At 46.6% G+C, this 18819-nt stretch overlaps 1 protein-coding gene across 9 annotated transcripts in view; it reads left to right on the top strand.

Annotated features, from left to right (window-relative positions):
- The window catches only part of CEP112 (centrosomal protein 112), a 462785-nt gene that overhangs the window by 105725 nt on the left and 338241 nt on the right, over positions 1 to 18819 (top strand). For 7 of the 9 annotated variants that reach the window (XR_008315603.1, XR_008315601.1, XR_008315600.1 and 4 more), the window contains one exon: positions 16168 to 16254. The exons of the other annotated variants lie outside the window; for them this stretch is intronic. Coding sequence is in view for 2 of the 7 variants with exons in the window: in XM_053292958.1 (XP_053148933.1) it covers positions 16168 to 16254 (87 nt within the window). In the remaining 5 variants the exon portion in view is untranslated. The remainder of the gene's footprint in view (positions 1 to 16167; positions 16255 to 18819) is intronic. 9 annotated transcript variants of the gene reach the window in all.

Raw genomic sequence — 18819 nt, 5'->3', positions numbered from 1 at the left:
CCGCCTCCGCCCCCCCCCCGGGAGTGGATTAGGGGCAAAGGAAAGCTACTGCCGCCCGATCGCCGGAGGCCCGGTCTACCCGGCCTCTTCCCGGCGGGTAGACCGGGCCTCCGGCAAAAGTTCCATTAGATCCGGAGTGCTATTGCGCGTGCGCGCGCCCAAGGCCCCAGTTGGGCCTGAGACTTTGGCAAGAGAGGAGCTCTGTTCGCGAGCTTCTCTCTTTTTTTGGTAAACAATGTGGTGAGCACTCGGGGGGGGTGGCGGGTGGGAGGGCGGCAGTAGCTTTCCTTTGCCCCTAATCCGCTCGCGGGGGGGGGGGGCGGCAGAGGCGGCTGGGGCGGCTGGTTTCCAGCGCCCCAATTATACAATAGAATACGGGCGCTGGAGGGGGCAAAGAGGCGGGAGGGGTAAGAAAGCCCTCCCGCCCTTAAAGGAAGACCCCCCACCCGGACCCGGACCGGCCAAGTCCAAACCGGTCTGGAAGTTCGGAGGCCTTTAGAATGGTCTCCAGACCGGTTCGGACACACCCCTATTTCTTTTGATTTGTCTGCTGACAGAATTGGTTAAAATTTAGCAAGTATATCTCCCCTTCATTATTTTTTGTGTTTTTTTCTGCCTATCATCGTAGTTATTTTTCTTTCTGGTACTTTTGCATTTTAATTTGTACTCGCCTCTACTCCTCCCCTTGGCCTCTTATGGCCACAAAAATACTGTTTAAATGCTACTCTCAGTGTCTTTCAAAGTTGCCCTCCTCAGATGGCCATTCCCTATACCTAGTTTGTTTGGGGGAAACGCATCACACTGAAACTTGCTCTGTTTCCTGTGTGTTTACCAAGCAAGCCCGTCATAACTGGGCCATTAGGCTCTGCATTCTCCTCTGGGAGAAAGCCTTTCAAGTTAGTTCTTCATTCTCAACTGGGTCTGCTTTCAAGAACCCTTATACTGGGGTAACCGGAGCACTTCCACCAATACAGTCTCCTTCAGTTGTGCCTTCACGCCCCTCCATGCCTTCCGCTTCAAGCCTTGGTGGTCTTGCCTTCTACACAGGCAGTGCCTTCTCTGTTGGTCCTGCTGCTGCTTTCGAATCCGCCCTTGCTGGAGCCTTTGGTCCTGAGCTGCTGCCTTTGAATCTGCCGTTGCTGGAGCCTTTGGGCCCGAGCACTCCGACTCCTATGCAGCCGCCCTCAGCTCACCGGGTTCCACCCAGTTTAGGGGAGGAGCTCTCAATGCTGATGGAAGCTGCAATACCATCTAGGTGGAGGGCGGAACCTTCATTGATACCAACAGGTAAGGCTAGCAGACCTCTGCAGAAGCCTGCCGCTCCTCCAACACATGACTTGTTGTACCCAGTTGGTGCTCCTTCGGTACCTAAGAAGTGGAAAACACCCAAGGTACTGAAAGCTCTGGTAACTGTTGCTGAGCAGCAGCAAGGGAAACAGAAAAATGGGAGCATGTAACACAGGTTTTACAAGCGCTCCTGCTCCGGTACCAACCCTGCCTGGACCTTCAGGTTTACCCCTCTTCAACTCCAGTTTCTGTGGCTGACCTGCCGAATGCTCTGAGTCCACGTTCTTATAGGACCTGCAGCAGAAGCCCTAACATTTTCTCTTGCTTGATTTAAGAAGACGGAGGAGTCCCTCTCGAAACAGGTCCTATTCCCCCTGCAATAAGGACTCATCCAAGTACTACAACCCCCCCCCCGGATGGGAAAGAGGAGTTTGACTCATGAGAATGAAGAGTTTGACTATTATTATGACAGCAGATACTGAGATTCTAGGCGTTGCTATGTGCCTTACTAGGATCTCTATCCTGAATCCTATTCATTACCTTCCACATTATACCATTGGACAGAGGCTGCTGTGATGCTTGTCATGATAGACTACCATTACTCCACACCGACAAAGCAGGACTTTCCATAGGTCCAGGTCTGGCTCCAGGTCATGCTCTAGGTATCTCTCCAGGACCCAATCTCATTCGAAGAAACCTTCTAAATCTCCAAAGCGTGTTTGGCCTGTAGGGCCACAACGGAAAGCTCAAGCAATACTGGTGCATGATTACCTACCCTCTGCACCTCCACCTGAACCTCCTCAGCAACCAATCGTTCCGGTTTCTATCCAGCCAGCTCCTACACTGCTTCCACCTGACTCCACGCCTGAGGACCATGGAAGCAGAATTGTTTCCCTCTAACTTGGAAAGTCACCAGAAGGCGTGATAGTAACTCCAGCCACTGAGGATGTTGTACAGGATCAGACAGAAGACCCTTTCCTCTGAGGAATTGAAGTACTATGCCAAACAATTACTATGTATAGCCTCTTCCTTGGGTCTAGCTTTTCATTAACAGGCACCCACTATAGATGACCCAGTATTTGAATTAATTCAAATTGTACTCCCACATACCTGTGGCACTCCCTTTGATACCCACACCAGCCCAGGTTGTCAAGGCATCTGGAAGAAACCATCTACAGTTTCCGCTACCACCGAGAAGTTAGAAAATATATACAGAATCCTGCAAAAGGATACAGCTTTCCTAATCAAACACCCTGTACCCAACTCTGTAGTGGATGAGTCTGTGCAAGCATCACCTTTCCACCACTCTCTTTGAAAAGGAAGGGAAGAAGTTGTATGCTCATGGTAAGAAGGTTTACTCCACAGCCAACCTTCTCTTCCATGTTGCTAAACACCAGGTGTGTTGGGCTTGATATCAACACTTTCTCTTCGAGAAATTTGCACCTTTTCTCAACCAGCTTCAGCAGGAACAAAGGTTCATGGCCATGGATTTCCTGAATGAAGGTCTATGTGTGGCCAAGCAACCGTTGCACTCTTCATGACATTTCGCAGATTGTGGATCTCAATCCATGTCTACTGCAGTATCTCTGAGATGGCTGCGATCTTCTTCCCTTTCTCAAGAGATCAGGGCCCGCATTGAGGATTTAGCTTTTGATGGTAAGGCCCTCTTTGGCCAAAAGACAGAGGACATGTTAGAAAGGGTCTAAAAATTTTGTAGAACTGCTAAATCCCTGGGCTTCTCATAGTCTTCCACCTTTACTTTAGTGTCTGTAAGAAAGAAACCTTGGTCCCATTACTCACAATTGAGGCAATCCTCATTCCATTTGAGTGGTTCCTTTTGCCAGCAACACCGCTTCTAGCACCACAGAGCTACCAATCTGTCAACGGGCTCTATGCCCCAATCTGCCCTAAAGTCCAAGGCATCTTAATCAAAACAACGACACCACTGTGTCATCTCTGCTTTCAACACATTATGGGGTGTGGGCTGCTATAACCTCAGATGTGTGGGTCTTAGCCATCATTCAGAATGGGTACAAAATAAAATTCCCTTTACTCTCAATCAATCAATCTTGATTACGGTCACAGACCAGCATAAAGTATACATGTTAAAAGAGAAAACAGCTAAAAGTATCCAAGATAGAATATGTAAAAGCAAAATGACAGTTGCTATTAAAACCTCTCGGTTACATTTAGAAGCCAGGATATACTATACAATTACTAATACAATTTACAATTATATGTTAAAAGTGAGAATAGATAAAAGTGATTACATATAAAATGGTGCATATTGATTCAAGAGCTAAAAATAGAATCACTCCTGAGAAACAGTAAAAGGCACAAAAAGCATTAAAAAAAGAGGGGGGAATAAAGTTGTAAAAAGGTTAAAGGACATGGGAAGAGAGAAATATATAAAATCCTAAGTGATAAAACTGGAAAACAGCCAGATTGGAGGTTGTAAGGATTAGTAAAAAGGGAGGTGCGTGAGCAATTGTGGGGTCTGCCCAGAGTCACCGGGAGTCAGATTAGGGCTGGTAGGGCTCACTGCCTGTCATCAGTCGATGAATGCTGATGGCAGCCGCACAGTACCTGGCGATGCTATATGTGATGGCAGGCTTAGAGTCAGAGAGTAGCAGGGAGCTGTAGAATTGGCTTGGATGGCCTGGATACTTGCTTAACAATGGAAGGATGAGGGAGGCACGAATGTCTCTATAGAACAAGCAGTGTAGGAGAACATGCTCAGTGGTTTTGATCTGCCCTAAGCCACAGGGGCATAGTTGCTCTGCAAGTGGGATCCTTCTATAGCGGCCTGCTAGCACCCATGGCAGCGAGCCAGAGTGAACACCCTTCTGTGCTTTGGAACCTCCAGCTGGGTGAGATATACTGCTGGAGATGCAGAATATTTAAGCCCGTCACTGATATGAAATTTTGGAACACTGCTGAGATCTGTTTGCTGCTCAATGTCTATAATGCACTGCTTGATGATTGCTTTTGCCTGATCATAGCTCATGCTGAGCAAGGTCAAGGGGGAAAGGCCCAGAATAGCTATTTTGGTCTCAATTGTTTGAATCCAGATGGATTGGTAATCGTTGTGTAGGGTTAGGGGGGCAAGACCAATTGGGCAAAGGATAGTCTGAGCCAATAACAGAGAATGGCCACCCACACCCTATCCTCCAGCTTGATCAGGCCTGTCTCCAGGCGCAGAGTGGCATTGGAGGCACATCTTGGTACTTGGAGCACTGCTCTCAGGAATTTAGATTGTACAAGTTCCAGAGTCGTGATGTTGGGGAAGAGGCCCAATTGATCACCATAGAGGAGCTGAGCTAGTGACTTCGCTATGAACAGTTCAAGAGCCATGGGTACAAAATGGCCTCCTCTTGTCCAGTGGGGTTCCTTGAGAGTATGGCTGTGTCATCTGCATATAACAGGATGGCAATGTGTCTCCCCGTGAGCTTTGGAGGGTGAAAATCTGGGTTGCTAAACTGGCCTTAGAGTTAACATAGAAATTGAAGAGGAGTGGGGCCAAAATGCATCCTTGTTTGACGTCCTCTGAGTTGGAATGGCTCTTGTGAGGTAGCCTTGGGGGCTACATCTCACCTTGAGTGATATGTCTGCATGCTGGGTGCAAAGAAGGTATAACAGGCACCGGTCAATGGAGCAGGCTTCCAACTTCTTCCATAACTTGACTCGTGAGATGGAGTTGAATGTTGCCTTGAGATCGATGAAGGCAGTGTAAAGAGAGATCACCCTGTAGGAGGAGTATTTCCCAATAAGGTGCTGTAGAACTAAGTCACTAATCGATAGTGGAGTGCCCTTCCCTGAAGCCTGCTTGTTCCTCAGCAAGAAGATTTTCCTGTTCCAGCCAATCCCTAAGTTTCCCGTATACAGGTGAAACTCGAAAAATTAGAATATCGTGCAAAAGTTCATTAATTTCAGTAATGCAAATTAAAAGGTGAAACTGATATATGAGACAGACGCATTACATGCAAAGCGAAATAAGTCAAGCCTTAATTTGTTATAATTATGATGATCATGGCATACAGCTCATGAGAACCCCAAATCCACAATCCCAGAAAATTAGAATATTACATGAAACCAATAAAACAAGGATTGTAAATAGAACAATATCGGACCTCTGAAAAGTATAAGCATGCATATGTATTGAGTACTTGGTTTGGGCCCCTTTTGCAGCAATTACTGCCTCAATGCGGCGTGGCATGGATGCTATCAGCCTGTGGCACTGCTGAGGTGTTATGGAAGACCAGGATGCTTCAATAGCGGCCTTCAGCTCTTCTGCATTGTTTGGTCTCATGTCTCTCATCCTTCTCTTGGCAATGCCCCATAGATTCTCTATGGGGCCAGGTCTGGCGAGTTTGCTGGCCAATCAAGCACAGTAATCCCATGGTCACTGAACCAGGTTTTGGTACTTTTGGCAGTGTGGGCAGGTGCCAAGTCCTGCTGGAAAATGAAGTCAGCATCCCCATACAGCTAGTCTGCGGAAGGAAGCATGAAGTGCTCCAAAATCTCCTGATAGACGGCTGTGTTGACCCTGGACTTAATGAAGCACAGTGGACCAACACCAGCAGATGACATGGCTCCCCAAATCAACACAGACTGTGGAAACTTCACACTGGACTTCAAGCATCTTGCATTGTGTGCCTCTCCATTCTTCCTCCAGACTCTGGGTCCTTGGTTTCCAAATGAGATGCAAAAGTTGCTCTCATCAGAAAAGAGGACTTTGGACCACTGAGCAACAGACCAGTTCTTTTTTTCTTGAGCCCAGGTAAGACGCTTCTGACGTTGTTTGTTGTTCAGGAGCAGCTTGACAAGAGGAATACGACATTTGAAGCCCATGTCCAGGATCCGTCTGTGTGTGGTGGCTCTTGATGCACTAACTCCAGCCTCAGTCCACTCCTTGTGAAAGTCCCCAACACTTTTGAATGGCCTTTTCCTGACAATCCTCTCCAGGCTGCGGTCATCCCTGCTGCTTGTGCACCTTTTTCTTCCACACTTTTCCCTTCCACATAACTTTCTATTAATGTGCTTTGATACAGCACTTTGGGAACATCCAACTTCTTTTGCAATTACCTTTTGAGGCTTTCCCTCCTTATGGAGGGTGTCAATGATGGTTTTCTGCACAACTGTCAAGTCAGCAGTCTTTCCCTGATTGTGATTCCTAATGAACCAGACTGAGAGACCATTTAAAGGCTCAGGAACCCTTTGCAGGTGTTATGGATTGATTAGCTGATTGGAGTGGGACACCTGGAGCCTAGACTGTTGAACCTTTTCACAATATTCTAATTTTCTGGGATTGTGGATTTGGGGTTCTCATGAGCTGTACGCCATGATCATAACAATTATAACAAATTAAGGCTTGACTTATCTCGCTTTGCATGTAATGCGTCTATCTCCTATATCAGTTTCACCTTTTAATTTGCATTACTGAAATTAATGAACTTTTGCACGATATTCTAATTTTTCGAGTTTCACCTGTAGGTGTCTTGCATAAAGTTTGCTAATGGTATTGAGCAAACTGATGGGTCTGTAGTTGGCAGGGTCATCCTTCTTGTCCTTTTTAAATATAGGGACAATGATCACTATCCTCCAGTCCTTGGGAATTTGGCCATTCTTATCAATATAAGTGAAGAGCGATGCCAGGATAGGGGCCCACCAATCCAGATTATTTTTAACAGCCTCTGGTGGAATAAGGTCCTCACCTGGAGCCTTCCCTGGTCTTAATTGGGTGACTAGACTGTGGATCTCTGAAGTTCATACTGGACTTCGCCCATGCTGGAGTATCCTCAATGGCACAGGAGGAGCTTCTGCAAACATCAACAGGGTCTTTGTATAGGTCATGAAAGTATTTCTCCCAGATGCCTGGGTGAATATGACAGTCCAGGTGATTTGGACTATAGCTGGGAGAGTGCTTTGTAAGATGCCAGAACATGGCAGAGTATTTGGATCTAACAGCCTGAACGAGACCCATCCAGGCATCTTTCATGGCATCTCTTTTCTTATGAGCCAGAAGAAGTTTGTACTGTCTTTTCTGCTGAAGAAGATTCTGTGCGGCCGCCGGCCAACAGTCTGGAACTAGATTTTTAGACTTGATAGGTATTGGCAAGGGCTTTTTTGGCATTAACACAGTCCTTATCAAACCACTGCTTGGTGGCCTGACGTTGTGCTTGATCTTACGAGAGAGTTGCTGCTGTAATTCCTGGACTAGGGCACTGAAGGGCTCCAAAGGTGCATGAGTTGGGTCATTATCTAGTAGGGATGATAGAATACTCTGCAGTGGTCAGAGGCAAGTAGCTGACTTAGCGCTTGGTCCAGTTGTGGAGACCATTTAGCACGGCAATATGCTCCTTCCTCCAAGGTTATGGTGGGATTATAATGGTTCTCTATGTGGGACTGATGAATGAAAGGCTTCAGAAGGAGCGAGATGGGGAGATTATCACTATCAAATTTGGGGGTGACCTCAAATCTCTCCACCAGAGGAAGCAGGTTCCCTGAGGTGAATTCTCTGTACTCTGGGATCTGTACCACTCCTCCCATATGGAATCTTTTGGAAGAAGTCGAATCCCTCCTCCGGAAAGGAGCTGCGGAGTCCGCTATGATGGCTTCAGAAACCCTTCCAGGGTTTCTGTTCTTGTTATTTCACAACCCCCAAGAGATAGAAGGTTACGGCCCATTCTAAATCTGAGGGGTGTAAATTGCTTCTTCTGACACAAAAGTTTTTGCATAGTTACCATTCTTGCAATTCTCCGACTACTTTCCCCTGGAGCTTGGTTTTCATCCATAGATTTGAAGGAAGCTTATTTCCATATCTCGATAGTATCTCAGCATTGCAAATATCTCAGATTCCACATAAATTCCCAGACTTACCAATATTCAGTTGTCCTGTTTGGCTTGGCCTCTGCTCCACGCGTCTTTACAAAATGCGTGTCGGTTGTGGCAGCCCACCTTCATTTTCGTGGTATCGTGGTGTTCCTGTACAATGATGACTGACTCCTGGTAGCTGCCATGAGGTTTGCAACTTCAACCTCACATAAATTTATCCCTGCATTTCATCACTTCCCTAGCTCTGCAAATAAATTTCAAAAAAGCAAAACTCATCCCTGCTCAGTCAATTGAATCTCCCAAAGCAAAGGATCTGTTTGATTCATCACTCCACCTACCTCTTCTGCACCATTCACAGACACCAAGCAAAAATTGTGCAACGTCTCCTAGCTCTCATGGCCTCCTCAAAAGTAATATTGGCTCTGGCCCATCTTCACATGAGGATGTTAAAGTCCTGGTTTTTGGACCATTTCAGACCCCAGAGGCACTCCCAACTAAAAATCCTACTGCCACCCTACCACATGCAGAACACAGTCTCTTGGTGGATAGAGTACTACAACCTGGTCATGGGGATACCCTTCCACAGGCCCTCACCCAACCTCACCATCACTACAGATGCGCCCAGCAAGGGCGGGGGGGGGGGCACATTTCAAAGATCTAATAGTAGGAGAGACTTGGTCTTCAAAAGAGCAGAAATGTCACATCAATATTTCTAGTGATGTTCAAGGCCTTCCGCTCTTGGATCGCAGGAAGATCCGTCTTTCTCACAGACAACACCACAGCCATGTCCTACTTGAAGCAGCAGGGAGTCCCAGTGTCCCAGTCTCTACTCCACCTAACAATGCGCCTCTGGTCATGGTCCCTGCATGGAGGATATGGCCAGTGGCCGTTCATATCCAAGGGAAATCCAACACTGTAGCTCAGGGATTCTCAGTGTTGGGTCCCCAGATGTTATTGGTCTTCAACCCACAATCCCCAGCCCCAGTGGCCTTTGGTTGGGGATTATGAGAGTTGACGTCCAATAACACCTGGGGACCCAACATTGAGAATCCCTGCTCTACCTGATGCCTTGAGCCAACAATATTCCCTTCCCCATGAATGGAAACTACCGTATTTTCCGGCGTATAAGACGACTGGGCGTATAAGACGACCCCCTGACTTTTCCAGTTAAAATATAGATTTTGTTATATACTCGCCGTATAAGACTACCCCCTCTTCCGCACACCAAATAAAACTTATAAGAACATCAGATTTGATTTCAACATGGTAATTTTAATTCAAAGCAGCAAAACTGTCACTTATAAACATAAGGCTGAATGTCATCAAACATGTACCGTAAACATACCGTAAGTGCAGGTGGATTAAACTCAGAAGCTGAATGAAAGGATAACACAATAAACGCATGGGAGCTGCCATACTGTTTGTTTTCTAAGCTATAAACTAAACTGGAACTGACAATGATAGGAGGAAGTTAACAAACAATAGAGAGAGAGCAAGTGCTGGGCAAGTCACTGGCGAGTAGCATGCATCATAACTGCAAGCTATGGTATTTTTTGCTAGAGTGACAGTTTCCCTTTTAAAAGCCTTCAAAATCCTCCTGTTCGTCATCTGATATCATAAGTTCATCAATGACATCTTGTGATACATTTGCAAGGCAGTCGTCATATGGATCGAATTCCGTATCAGATGGTGTGCTCTCAGCTTCGGCTTCCTCTTCATCTTGCCACAAGTAGTCGTCCTCCATACCATCTAATGAATTTGATATTCCACACTTCTTGAAAGACTTGACTACTGTCTCTGCGTCAATATCATTCCAGGCTGTTATGACAAATTGGCACAAAACATCCAACTGTGGAGCACGCATATTTCCTCCTTTTGTGTACGACTTTTCGCCGCTAACCATCCATTCATTCCACTGTTCTCGAATGCGATCTTTAAACGGCTTGTTTAGGCACACATCCAATGGCTGTACTAATGATGTCAATCCTGCAGGAATAACTGCTGCATCCGTGTTTAGTCTTGCAAGCCTTTGCTTGGTGGTGGGAGTTAAATGAGCCCTGAACATATCCCACACCAGTAGACTACGTTTTTGAATAAGACCGCCTGGTTGTCTGCTCCATACATTATCAAGCCATAGTTTCACACCCTCTTCATCCATCCAGCCTTTTTCATTCACATGTACAAAACAACCAGCAGGGAACTTGAGTTTTGGCATTGTTTTCCTTTTAAAAATAATCATCGGTTTCAGTTTGTTGCCATCAGCTGTGCATGCTAGTACCACTGTAAAACTCGACTTCTCATGTCCTGTTGTTTTAATCAGAATTGTTTTTTCACCTTTTTGATGGACAGTTTTATTTCCAATCATATCAAAATTCATTGAAGTTTCATCCATGTTTCCAATATTACTTAACGCATAGCCATGTTTAGTGCGCTGTTGTATTACGTAGCGATGGAAACTATTTACTTTGCTATCCAGATCTGCAGGTAATTTTTGGGCAATTTTTGTCTTTTGCCTTAGTACCATATTATGCCTTGTCATGAATCTACTACACCAGGATACAGTGGCCTTAAAATTGTTGCTGTGATCTGGGTTAGATTTGGCCCACTGAAGTGCAAACAAGCGTATTTTATTTCGTGTTACTACATAACCGTTTTGGCGATGCTCATTCACCATGTCTGCTACATGTTTTTCGAGTTCTGGCCAATGTGGGGTGCCTCTTCTTAATGCACACTTACCCCTTGGCATAGTCTTTAATGCTTTTTCATTTGCTTTCCAGTCCCGAACCATCTTTTCTGTTACTCCATATTGTCTTGCAGCAGCGCAATTATTATGTTCCATGGCAAAGTTTACAACTTTAAGTTTGAAACTAGCTTCATATTTCTTTCTTCTTGCTGGTGCCATGATGGGGTTTGATGATGGCATGATAGGATTTTGACTGTTGGACATTTTCTATACTGTACTGTATGCTGTGTGTGCAGGAGGAGGAGGTAAGGGGCACAACAGGAGCTTGGGACTACAATGGGCGGTAGTGGATGCAGGGGCGGGCTCCGCTTTCCCTCCGCCCACTGTTACACTGCACCGGAAAGCTGTGTGTGTGCAGGAGGAGGTAAGGGGCTTTCCCTCCCTCCGCTTTCCCTCCGCCCGCTGTTACAAAGCACCGGAAAGCTGTGTGTGTGCAGGAGGAGGTAAGGGGCTTTCCCTCCCTCCGCTTTCCCTCCGCCCGCTGTTACAAAGCACCAGAAAGCTGTGTGTGTGCAGGAGGAGGTAAGGGGCTTTCCCTCCCTCCGCTTTCCCTCCGCCCGCTGTTACACTGCACCGGAAAGCTGTGTGTGTGCAGGAGGAGGTAAGGGGCACAACAGGAGCTCGGGACTACAATGGGCGGTAGTGGATGCAGGGGCGGGCTCCGCTTTCCCTCCGCCCGCTGTTACACTGCACCGGAAAGCTGTGTGTGTGCAGGAGGAGGTAAGGGGCTTTCCCTCCCTCCGCTTTCCCTCCGCCCGCTGTTACACTGCACCGGAAAGCTGTGTGTGTGCAGGAGGAGGTAAGGGGCTTTCCCTCCCTCCGCTTTCCCTCCGCCCGCTGTTACAAAGCACCGGAAAGCTGTGTGTGTGCAGGAGGAGGTAAGGGGCACAACAGGAGCTTGGAACCATAGTATAATTAGCGATCCCTAAACTACACTCGGCGTATAAGACCACCCCCCCATTTACGAGCAGAAATGTATGGTGTGAAAAGTCGTCTTATACGCCGGAAAATACGGTAGATCAAGGAATTTTACTCACAATTTCTTGGAAGTGGGCAACTCCTCAGTTGGACCTCTTTGCGTTCTACCAGAACACCCAATGCCCCAGATTCTGCAGCAGGATAGGGATGGACCCAAAATCAAAGGTTGATGCTTTTCTTCTACATTTGGGTTGGAATCTTGTCTACATCTTTCTCCCAATTCCTCCCCCCCCCCAATCCCATGGTTCCTTCAGAAAATTATCACAAACAGGGCCAGATGCGTCATGATTGCCCCTTGGTGGCTAAGACAACCCTGGTTCACAACTCTCCTCCAGTTAACATGGGGAACTTACCTACATCTTCCACCTGTTCCTCACCTCCTAATGTGGGGGAACATGGCCATCGACTTCATCCAGACACTGAGTCCCTACATCTCACCTCCTGGAAGATAGAGGTGTAACCTGGTTCAGTGATCCAGTGCGAGCAATCTTGAAAGCTGCAAAGAAACCCTCCACACAAAAGTCTTATGCAGCTAAATGGAAATGTTTCACAGAGTTTTTGCAGCCCAAAGGGTACCACCTAGTGATACCCTTTGATACTCAAGTTATTTTTGGAGATCTATTGACCTTAAAAGAGGAAGGCTTGTCTCACTCCTATTTGTCCATTTGGTGGCTATAGCCAACAGGCACTCAATGGCCAAATATTTCTTTCCTACCTAAAGTTGTTTCCAATTTTCACCTGACACAGGAAATCACTTTACCCACCTTCTTGAGGAGCAAGCATACCATTCTCTAGATGTCAGAAGGCCACTGGCCTTTTAATTAGACAGGACTTAAGCCTCTTTGCAAGTCTCAGTCATTGTTTTTCTCCTATCCTCTCTAATAAAACGCTTGGTGTCCGTCCATGGACGGACACCAAGCGTGTGTCCGTGCCTCCCTCGGACGTTCTGGGCATGCGTGGAGTGCATGCGCAGAACGGCCGAGTCAGAAACGGACAAAAGGAACAGGTGGCCATGTTTGTGACTCTGCCCGGCGAGCTTCCCTTCCGTTCCCCAGAGAGGTCGCTGCTTTCTGGCCTGGTGGAACAAGGAAGCGGAGGGCCGGGGATTAACCAGCGGGAGCGGGGGTGGCGGTGGCGGTGCTCGGCCCAGCTCGGCTGAGAGGTGGCTGCAGCGCCCTGGGGGTTGTGCGGGTCGTGGGAGCCCGCTGCGGAGATGGCCAACATCACGGTGCAGAGGATCAAGCGAGAGTTCAAGGAGCTGCTGAAGAATACCTTGCCGTTGCCCCTTCCTCCCCGTCAGAAAAAGAGAGGAAAAGATGGAAAGTTCCTTCTCTCCTCGAAAACTGGCTCGAGGGAGGGAGAGAGCGTGGGCGGGAGTGGGGGCTCGGGTTGCAGAATGAGAAGGTGCGCCAGCCCGAGGAGGAGGAAGAGCAAGAGCAGACACAGAGAACAAAAAGGTCGGCAACTGTCTCTCCTCTCTGGAGAGCAGGCGACGCGAGGGAGCAAACAACGGCTACGAGAGCCACTGGAAGTCAGAGGCAGCGCCGGCTCCGGCTCCAGGACCGCTGCGAAGACTGTAGAGGCAGCACTTCAAAACGGCATTTTACACAACGTTGAACGGAGCTGCAAAGCGGCTGCGAGAGCTGCTGGGAGTCAGAGGCGGTGAAGAGTGTAGAGGCAGCACTTCAAAAAAGGAACAAGGGAGAGGGAAGAGGGGAAAAATGGTGCAGGAAAACAAAAACAAACAGAAAAAGAGGAAGAGACAGAGAGAGAAAGAAGCAGACAGACAGGTTAAAAAAAAAGTAAAAGAGATGAAAAAGACTTAAAGCGGGGGGAAAGGCTAGCGCCCGTTATTATAACGGGCTTAAACATACTAGTGCTGCATAAAGGCTAACCTGTCTCAGCCCAGAGGATTGCTGCTTGGGTATAGGAGGTGATCACTTTGACTTACCAGCTTGCTTCAGAGCCTGTGCCTACTCCTATTCAAGCTCACTTTACACAGGTTGTTGCTAGTTCAATGGCTTTTTGCAGGGGTGTCACCCTGACTGATGTCTGCAAGACTGCGGTTTGGGCACATCCATCCATGTTTGTCCGGCATTATTCATTGGATCTTCACTCCAGGTCTCATGTTTCCTTTGGTGCTTCTGTCTTAGAATCTGCTGTCCACTGAGTTCCTTCGATGTAGCTGCACCCACCTTCCAGGAAAGGAAATTATCCCACTTCTTGTTATCCCACGTGTGATGCACAGAGACCGTGAAGAAGAAAGTCAGGTTTCTTATCTGTAACTTTTGTTCTTTGAGTGGTCTTCTGTGCATTCATACGGCCATCCCTCCCCATTAAAGCCAGGATAAGTCTTTCCTAGTATACAGGTATGCAGTGGTCGCTCAGACTGAGGTGAGGAGGGAAGCTGTCAGAGGGAGCCTTTCCCCCACTTTTTTGGGCCCCTGGAAAGTTCTGAGGTCTGACTCTGTACAGGCACAAACCCATTTGTGAATGCACAGAACACCACTTGAAGAACTACAGTTATAGGTAAGAAACCTGACTTTTATGTTGTTCCAAAGTGTTCAGAAATTGATTTGGGATGGCCCTATCCATCCTTAGCACAGCATCCCTTCAGTGGCTGTTGCTGGTGTCTATTGTATGTTTCATTTTTAGATTGTGAGCCCTTTAGGGACAGGGAGCCATTTTATATACATACATACATACATACATACGTGTGTGTGTGTGTGTGTAAACCGCTTTGGGTACTTTTTTTAAAAAAGCAGTTTATAAATATTCATCGTATGGTGGCAAAAACCCAGAACCGAAAACAATAGTAACAGGAAAATAGATACAGAAGCAGGAACATCAAGGTGTAATAGCAACATAAGATCATCTTATGTTGCTAGATTGCTAGCCGATAGGACCAAACTCTGACAAATAATATTGGGAGAAACAGAAATATATCACAGCGTATGTGGAGCAGGTTTAAGAGATATTGCCTAGAGGTTTCGGTCAGTTTTCATGCAGGTTGACCAGTTTGCCTATAATCCTTCAGGTAGGGAACAACTGAGGCTTTATTCCAGGTGCTATAGGATTAAGCTGAGAATTGGCTTCTCTAGCACAACTTGTGAAGTGAACTGGTTGAGATCAGTATTTGGTTACCTGAGGGCAGTAGTGCCACCAGAGGGGGCAGCAAGAGGCACCTTTAAGGATATATTAGAAGATGCTTACCTTCACTCCGGCGCCACGTGCAAGCTGCTCTGAGCAGCAGCATGCCGTCCAGCACTCCCTGAATCAGGGGATCAGCTTGGCCACTTACTTGGCCACTGCCGGGGGAATCAGCACTTCAGAAGCCAGGTGAGTGAACTGATCCCCTGCCGCAAGGAGTGCTGGGTGGCGCGCTGCAGCTCTGAGCATCTTTCAGGCGCTGCCGGAATAGAGGTAAGCACTTTCTAATGTATGCTTAAAGGTGCCTCTCGCTGCCTGCACGGGCTGCTACTGCCTGACAGTAACAAAGTTGAAATTATTGAAAAATGCTGCTGTTCTCTGGCTAACTCAGGTTTTTAATTAAAAATACTGTTAATTTAATTTTATGGTTTTTAAATTATTGTATTTTAACTTTATATGTGTTTTATGTTGAATTGTTTTAACTTTTATATGTGTTTTAATTGTTGTTGGCCGCCCAGATACGTAAGTTTGGGCGGGGTATAAATTTGATAAATAAATAAATAACATAAATAACTTCACGAGAAACCATTTTAGATACATCCTGTTTTATTAAGCACAGAAAAGGTGATTAATGCTAGCTTTTAATTTTAGATTTTTAGTCAGTCTTAAGCTGCTACGCATTCCTGGAAAAAAGTGCTTTTTTAAATGGAGGAGTTGCTTTGCAGTGGCCAGAAATGTGTTGCTCACAGGAGATGGTTACTTCCCCATCCAAAGGGAATTCTTTGTGAGTTCCTTGGAACTCTTTGTCTATAGAAGTCTTGCTTGCCTTTCACTTCATCTTGTCAGAGGAGACCTAGTCACTGGACTAGTGCCAAGCAGCCATCGGGAAACTTGGAGTTAGTCTTCAGTGTTTGTTTTTTAATTGGGTCCTGGATGTATTTTGAAGAGTAGGGATAAATTAATAGGCCGCATCCAGATTAAGTTAATCAGAACTAAGTCCCATCAAAATCCATGGGATGTTGAAATCATTGTTCAATGTCTAAGGAAATTGAAATCAATTAGTAGCTTTTCTTATTGATTTCAATGATGATTAGTCATGACTGACTTGTTTATATGCTGCCCAATGTATATGTATTTTCTAAGCTGATAAATATATTGAATCTTTCTGTTCACAGCTGGAGATGAAAACAAAACTTATGGAAGCTAGAATTCATGAAGAAAAGCTCAAATTACAGCAGAAGCATGATTCAGATGTTCAGAAGGTACAGTCTGAGGAAGAATTGTGAAGTGTCATTGTATGTGACATTGTATTTCACAAGGAAATAATAACAGAAAAGCTTACCCCTTTGCAGTTCATCCAGAATTATCTTGTTTTGGGCCTTCAAATCTTGTTTTGGGCCTTCACAAGCATTCAATTTGTTACTGAAACATTTGAAAACTGATATGAATGGGATTTTGAATGCAATGAATAACAATAGATCTTGAGGGTGCAGTTACAAAAATTAAAAATATAACTAGCAAACCCTGCACAGAGCATCTGTGCAGTGCTTTGGGGGCGGCTGTTTTCCCCTCCTTCCCCGGTCTCTCCTCTCTTCCCCTTCCCTCCGGCCCGCGCTCTCCAGCCCTTCTCCCTTCCCGTTCCTCCCCCCACACAGAGCTGTGGCGGGCGGCCAAGAAGGGCCCCACCGCCGCCGTTTTTCCTCGCCCCCGTCCGCCAGCTGCCTGCTGCTGCCTGTCTCTCCCCCGCCTACTACCCGCCGCCGCTTTTCTCACGCCCGCCTGCTGCCCGCCGCCGCTTTTCTCACCCTGCCTGCTGCTCGCCACCCCCGCCGCCTTTCTCTCTCGCCGCCCGCTGCCCCCGCCGCCTCTCTCTCTCCCCGCCCGCCGCTGCCTTTCTCTCTCTCTCGCCGCCCGCCGCCGCCTTTCTCTCTCTCTCGCCGCCCGCCGCCGCCTTTCTCTCTCTCTCGCCGCCCGCCGCCGCCTTTCTCTCTCGCCGCCCACCGCCCACCGCCGCCTTTCTCTCTCGCCGCCCGCTGCCGCCTTTCTCTCTCGCCGCCCGCCGCCCGCCGCCCGCCGCTGCCTTTCTCTCTCACCGCCCGCCGCCGCCTTTTTTCTCGCTGCCCGCCGCCGCCTTTCTCTCTCGCTGCCCACCGCCCGCCGCCGCCTTTCTCTCCCACCGCCCGCCGCCGCCTTTCTCTCTCGCCGCCCGCCGCCGCCTTTCTCTCTCGCCGCCCGCCGCCGCCTTTCTCTCCCCCCTCCTCCACTGGTCGGCCACCTCCGACACTTTCTTCCCCCTCTCCTCCTCAGTTCTCCCTTCGGAACTCTTGCAGCGTGTCATGAGACTTCTACCGCCAAATCCTGGGCATGCATGTCCCAAGAGAATTAAATATATAGATTTGCCACAATAAAATATTTTATGCAATTTCTGCTGAAGTTGTTAGTAGGATTACACATTAAATGACCTTCCTTAGGGATCAGGTGTCAGCCTTGCAATTTGAACAGTCCTTATGCTACTCTGCCCCATTATTGGTTTTTTGCCAGTAGTACTTATTGTGATGTAAGGGAGATCGGGCCTTTATAATGGCCATAAGCATGTCATGCAGAAGATTTTAAACAGGTGCTGATGCTTCAAGGTCTGTGATTGCTACTACAACACCAAGGCAGACCTATGTCCAAGTATTGGCATAATGGGACAAACTGTCTCCTTGGCACTGAATCCCACATTCTCCTCCTATAAGAGTATAACATTCATTTGAAAGAAATGTTTCTCATTCAAATAATTGTTAAAATGGTTCCACTGTGTCTTCCCTAAAATTGTCTTATTATCAAGATGCTCTTGCATTTACTATCCTGTTCAGGCATCAGGAGGAGGCCTGAGAGGTTTTTTTTAAAAACTATATTTTACATTTAAAAGGATTAAAAAAAAATTATAATGGCACCTGAGCTTAGTTTAGTTTAATATGGTTTAACTTTACAGTAATATTAAATTTCAACTGTAATTACTTTCATTGTACGTAGATTTTATATTATGGTAGTCTTTTTCCTTGTACTCATGTTTACTGTTTGTCTTTTGACATATTAAGTAGAAGTCTGTCATTGCTCTCAATTCCAGTGGAGTGAATAAGAATGTCTTGCCAAGCATCTTGCAGGATAAAAAAGGGTTAATGTGCCCTAATAATCCATAAGGGCTTAGCAATTCTGGAGCCTCCCTTTAATTTTTTTTTTTTTTTTTAATCTAACAATCATTGGCTGACATCCTGACTAAATTTATTTGAGGATGTCCTGTTGAAATTAAAAGGACGTTAGACATGTTTTGTGTCTTAATTTTTGCCTTTATGTTATTTATCTCCAGCATATGAAACTTCAACAATTATACAAAAATCATGTTAACATTTGGTCAGGTGCATATTTAGATATCTGCTCTTCCCAATGTATTTAGTAATTGAAGATGAGATTATATAATAGCTCTGAAAGAGTAAGCAGTGCTAAAATTCCTTGTCATGTCCTCTTTCTAAAAGATTATTATAATGTGTCCAATTCAAGATACTACCTGATGTCCTGACTAATGAAGCTCATCTGTGCTCAGAAAAAGCTGTGTTAGAACAGAAACACATTGCTGAGAGTCAAGCAATGTGTTTCCATTCTAATAGAGCAGTTCTGGAATGTGGGCAAGCTCAAAAAAGTATTTGCCCTCTTGTGCAGGAGTGCCTGTGCTTCAGAAAGTGCAGAGACCAGTGCGTGGGCTGGCACTGTGGGCATGTAATGTTACCATGCCCATGCTTCACCATGTTGTGGGGGCACATGCTTTACTAGGCAGGATGTCAGCC

Source organism: Hemicordylus capensis, chromosome 2, assembly GCF_027244095.1.
Source record: "Hemicordylus capensis ecotype Gifberg chromosome 2, rHemCap1.1.pri, whole genome shotgun sequence".
NCBI classification, from domain to species: Eukaryota; Metazoa; Chordata; class Lepidosauria; order Squamata; family Cordylidae; genus Hemicordylus; species Hemicordylus capensis.
Note: the sequence above shows the minus strand (reverse complement) of the source record. Positions and strands in the feature narration are given on the sequence as shown.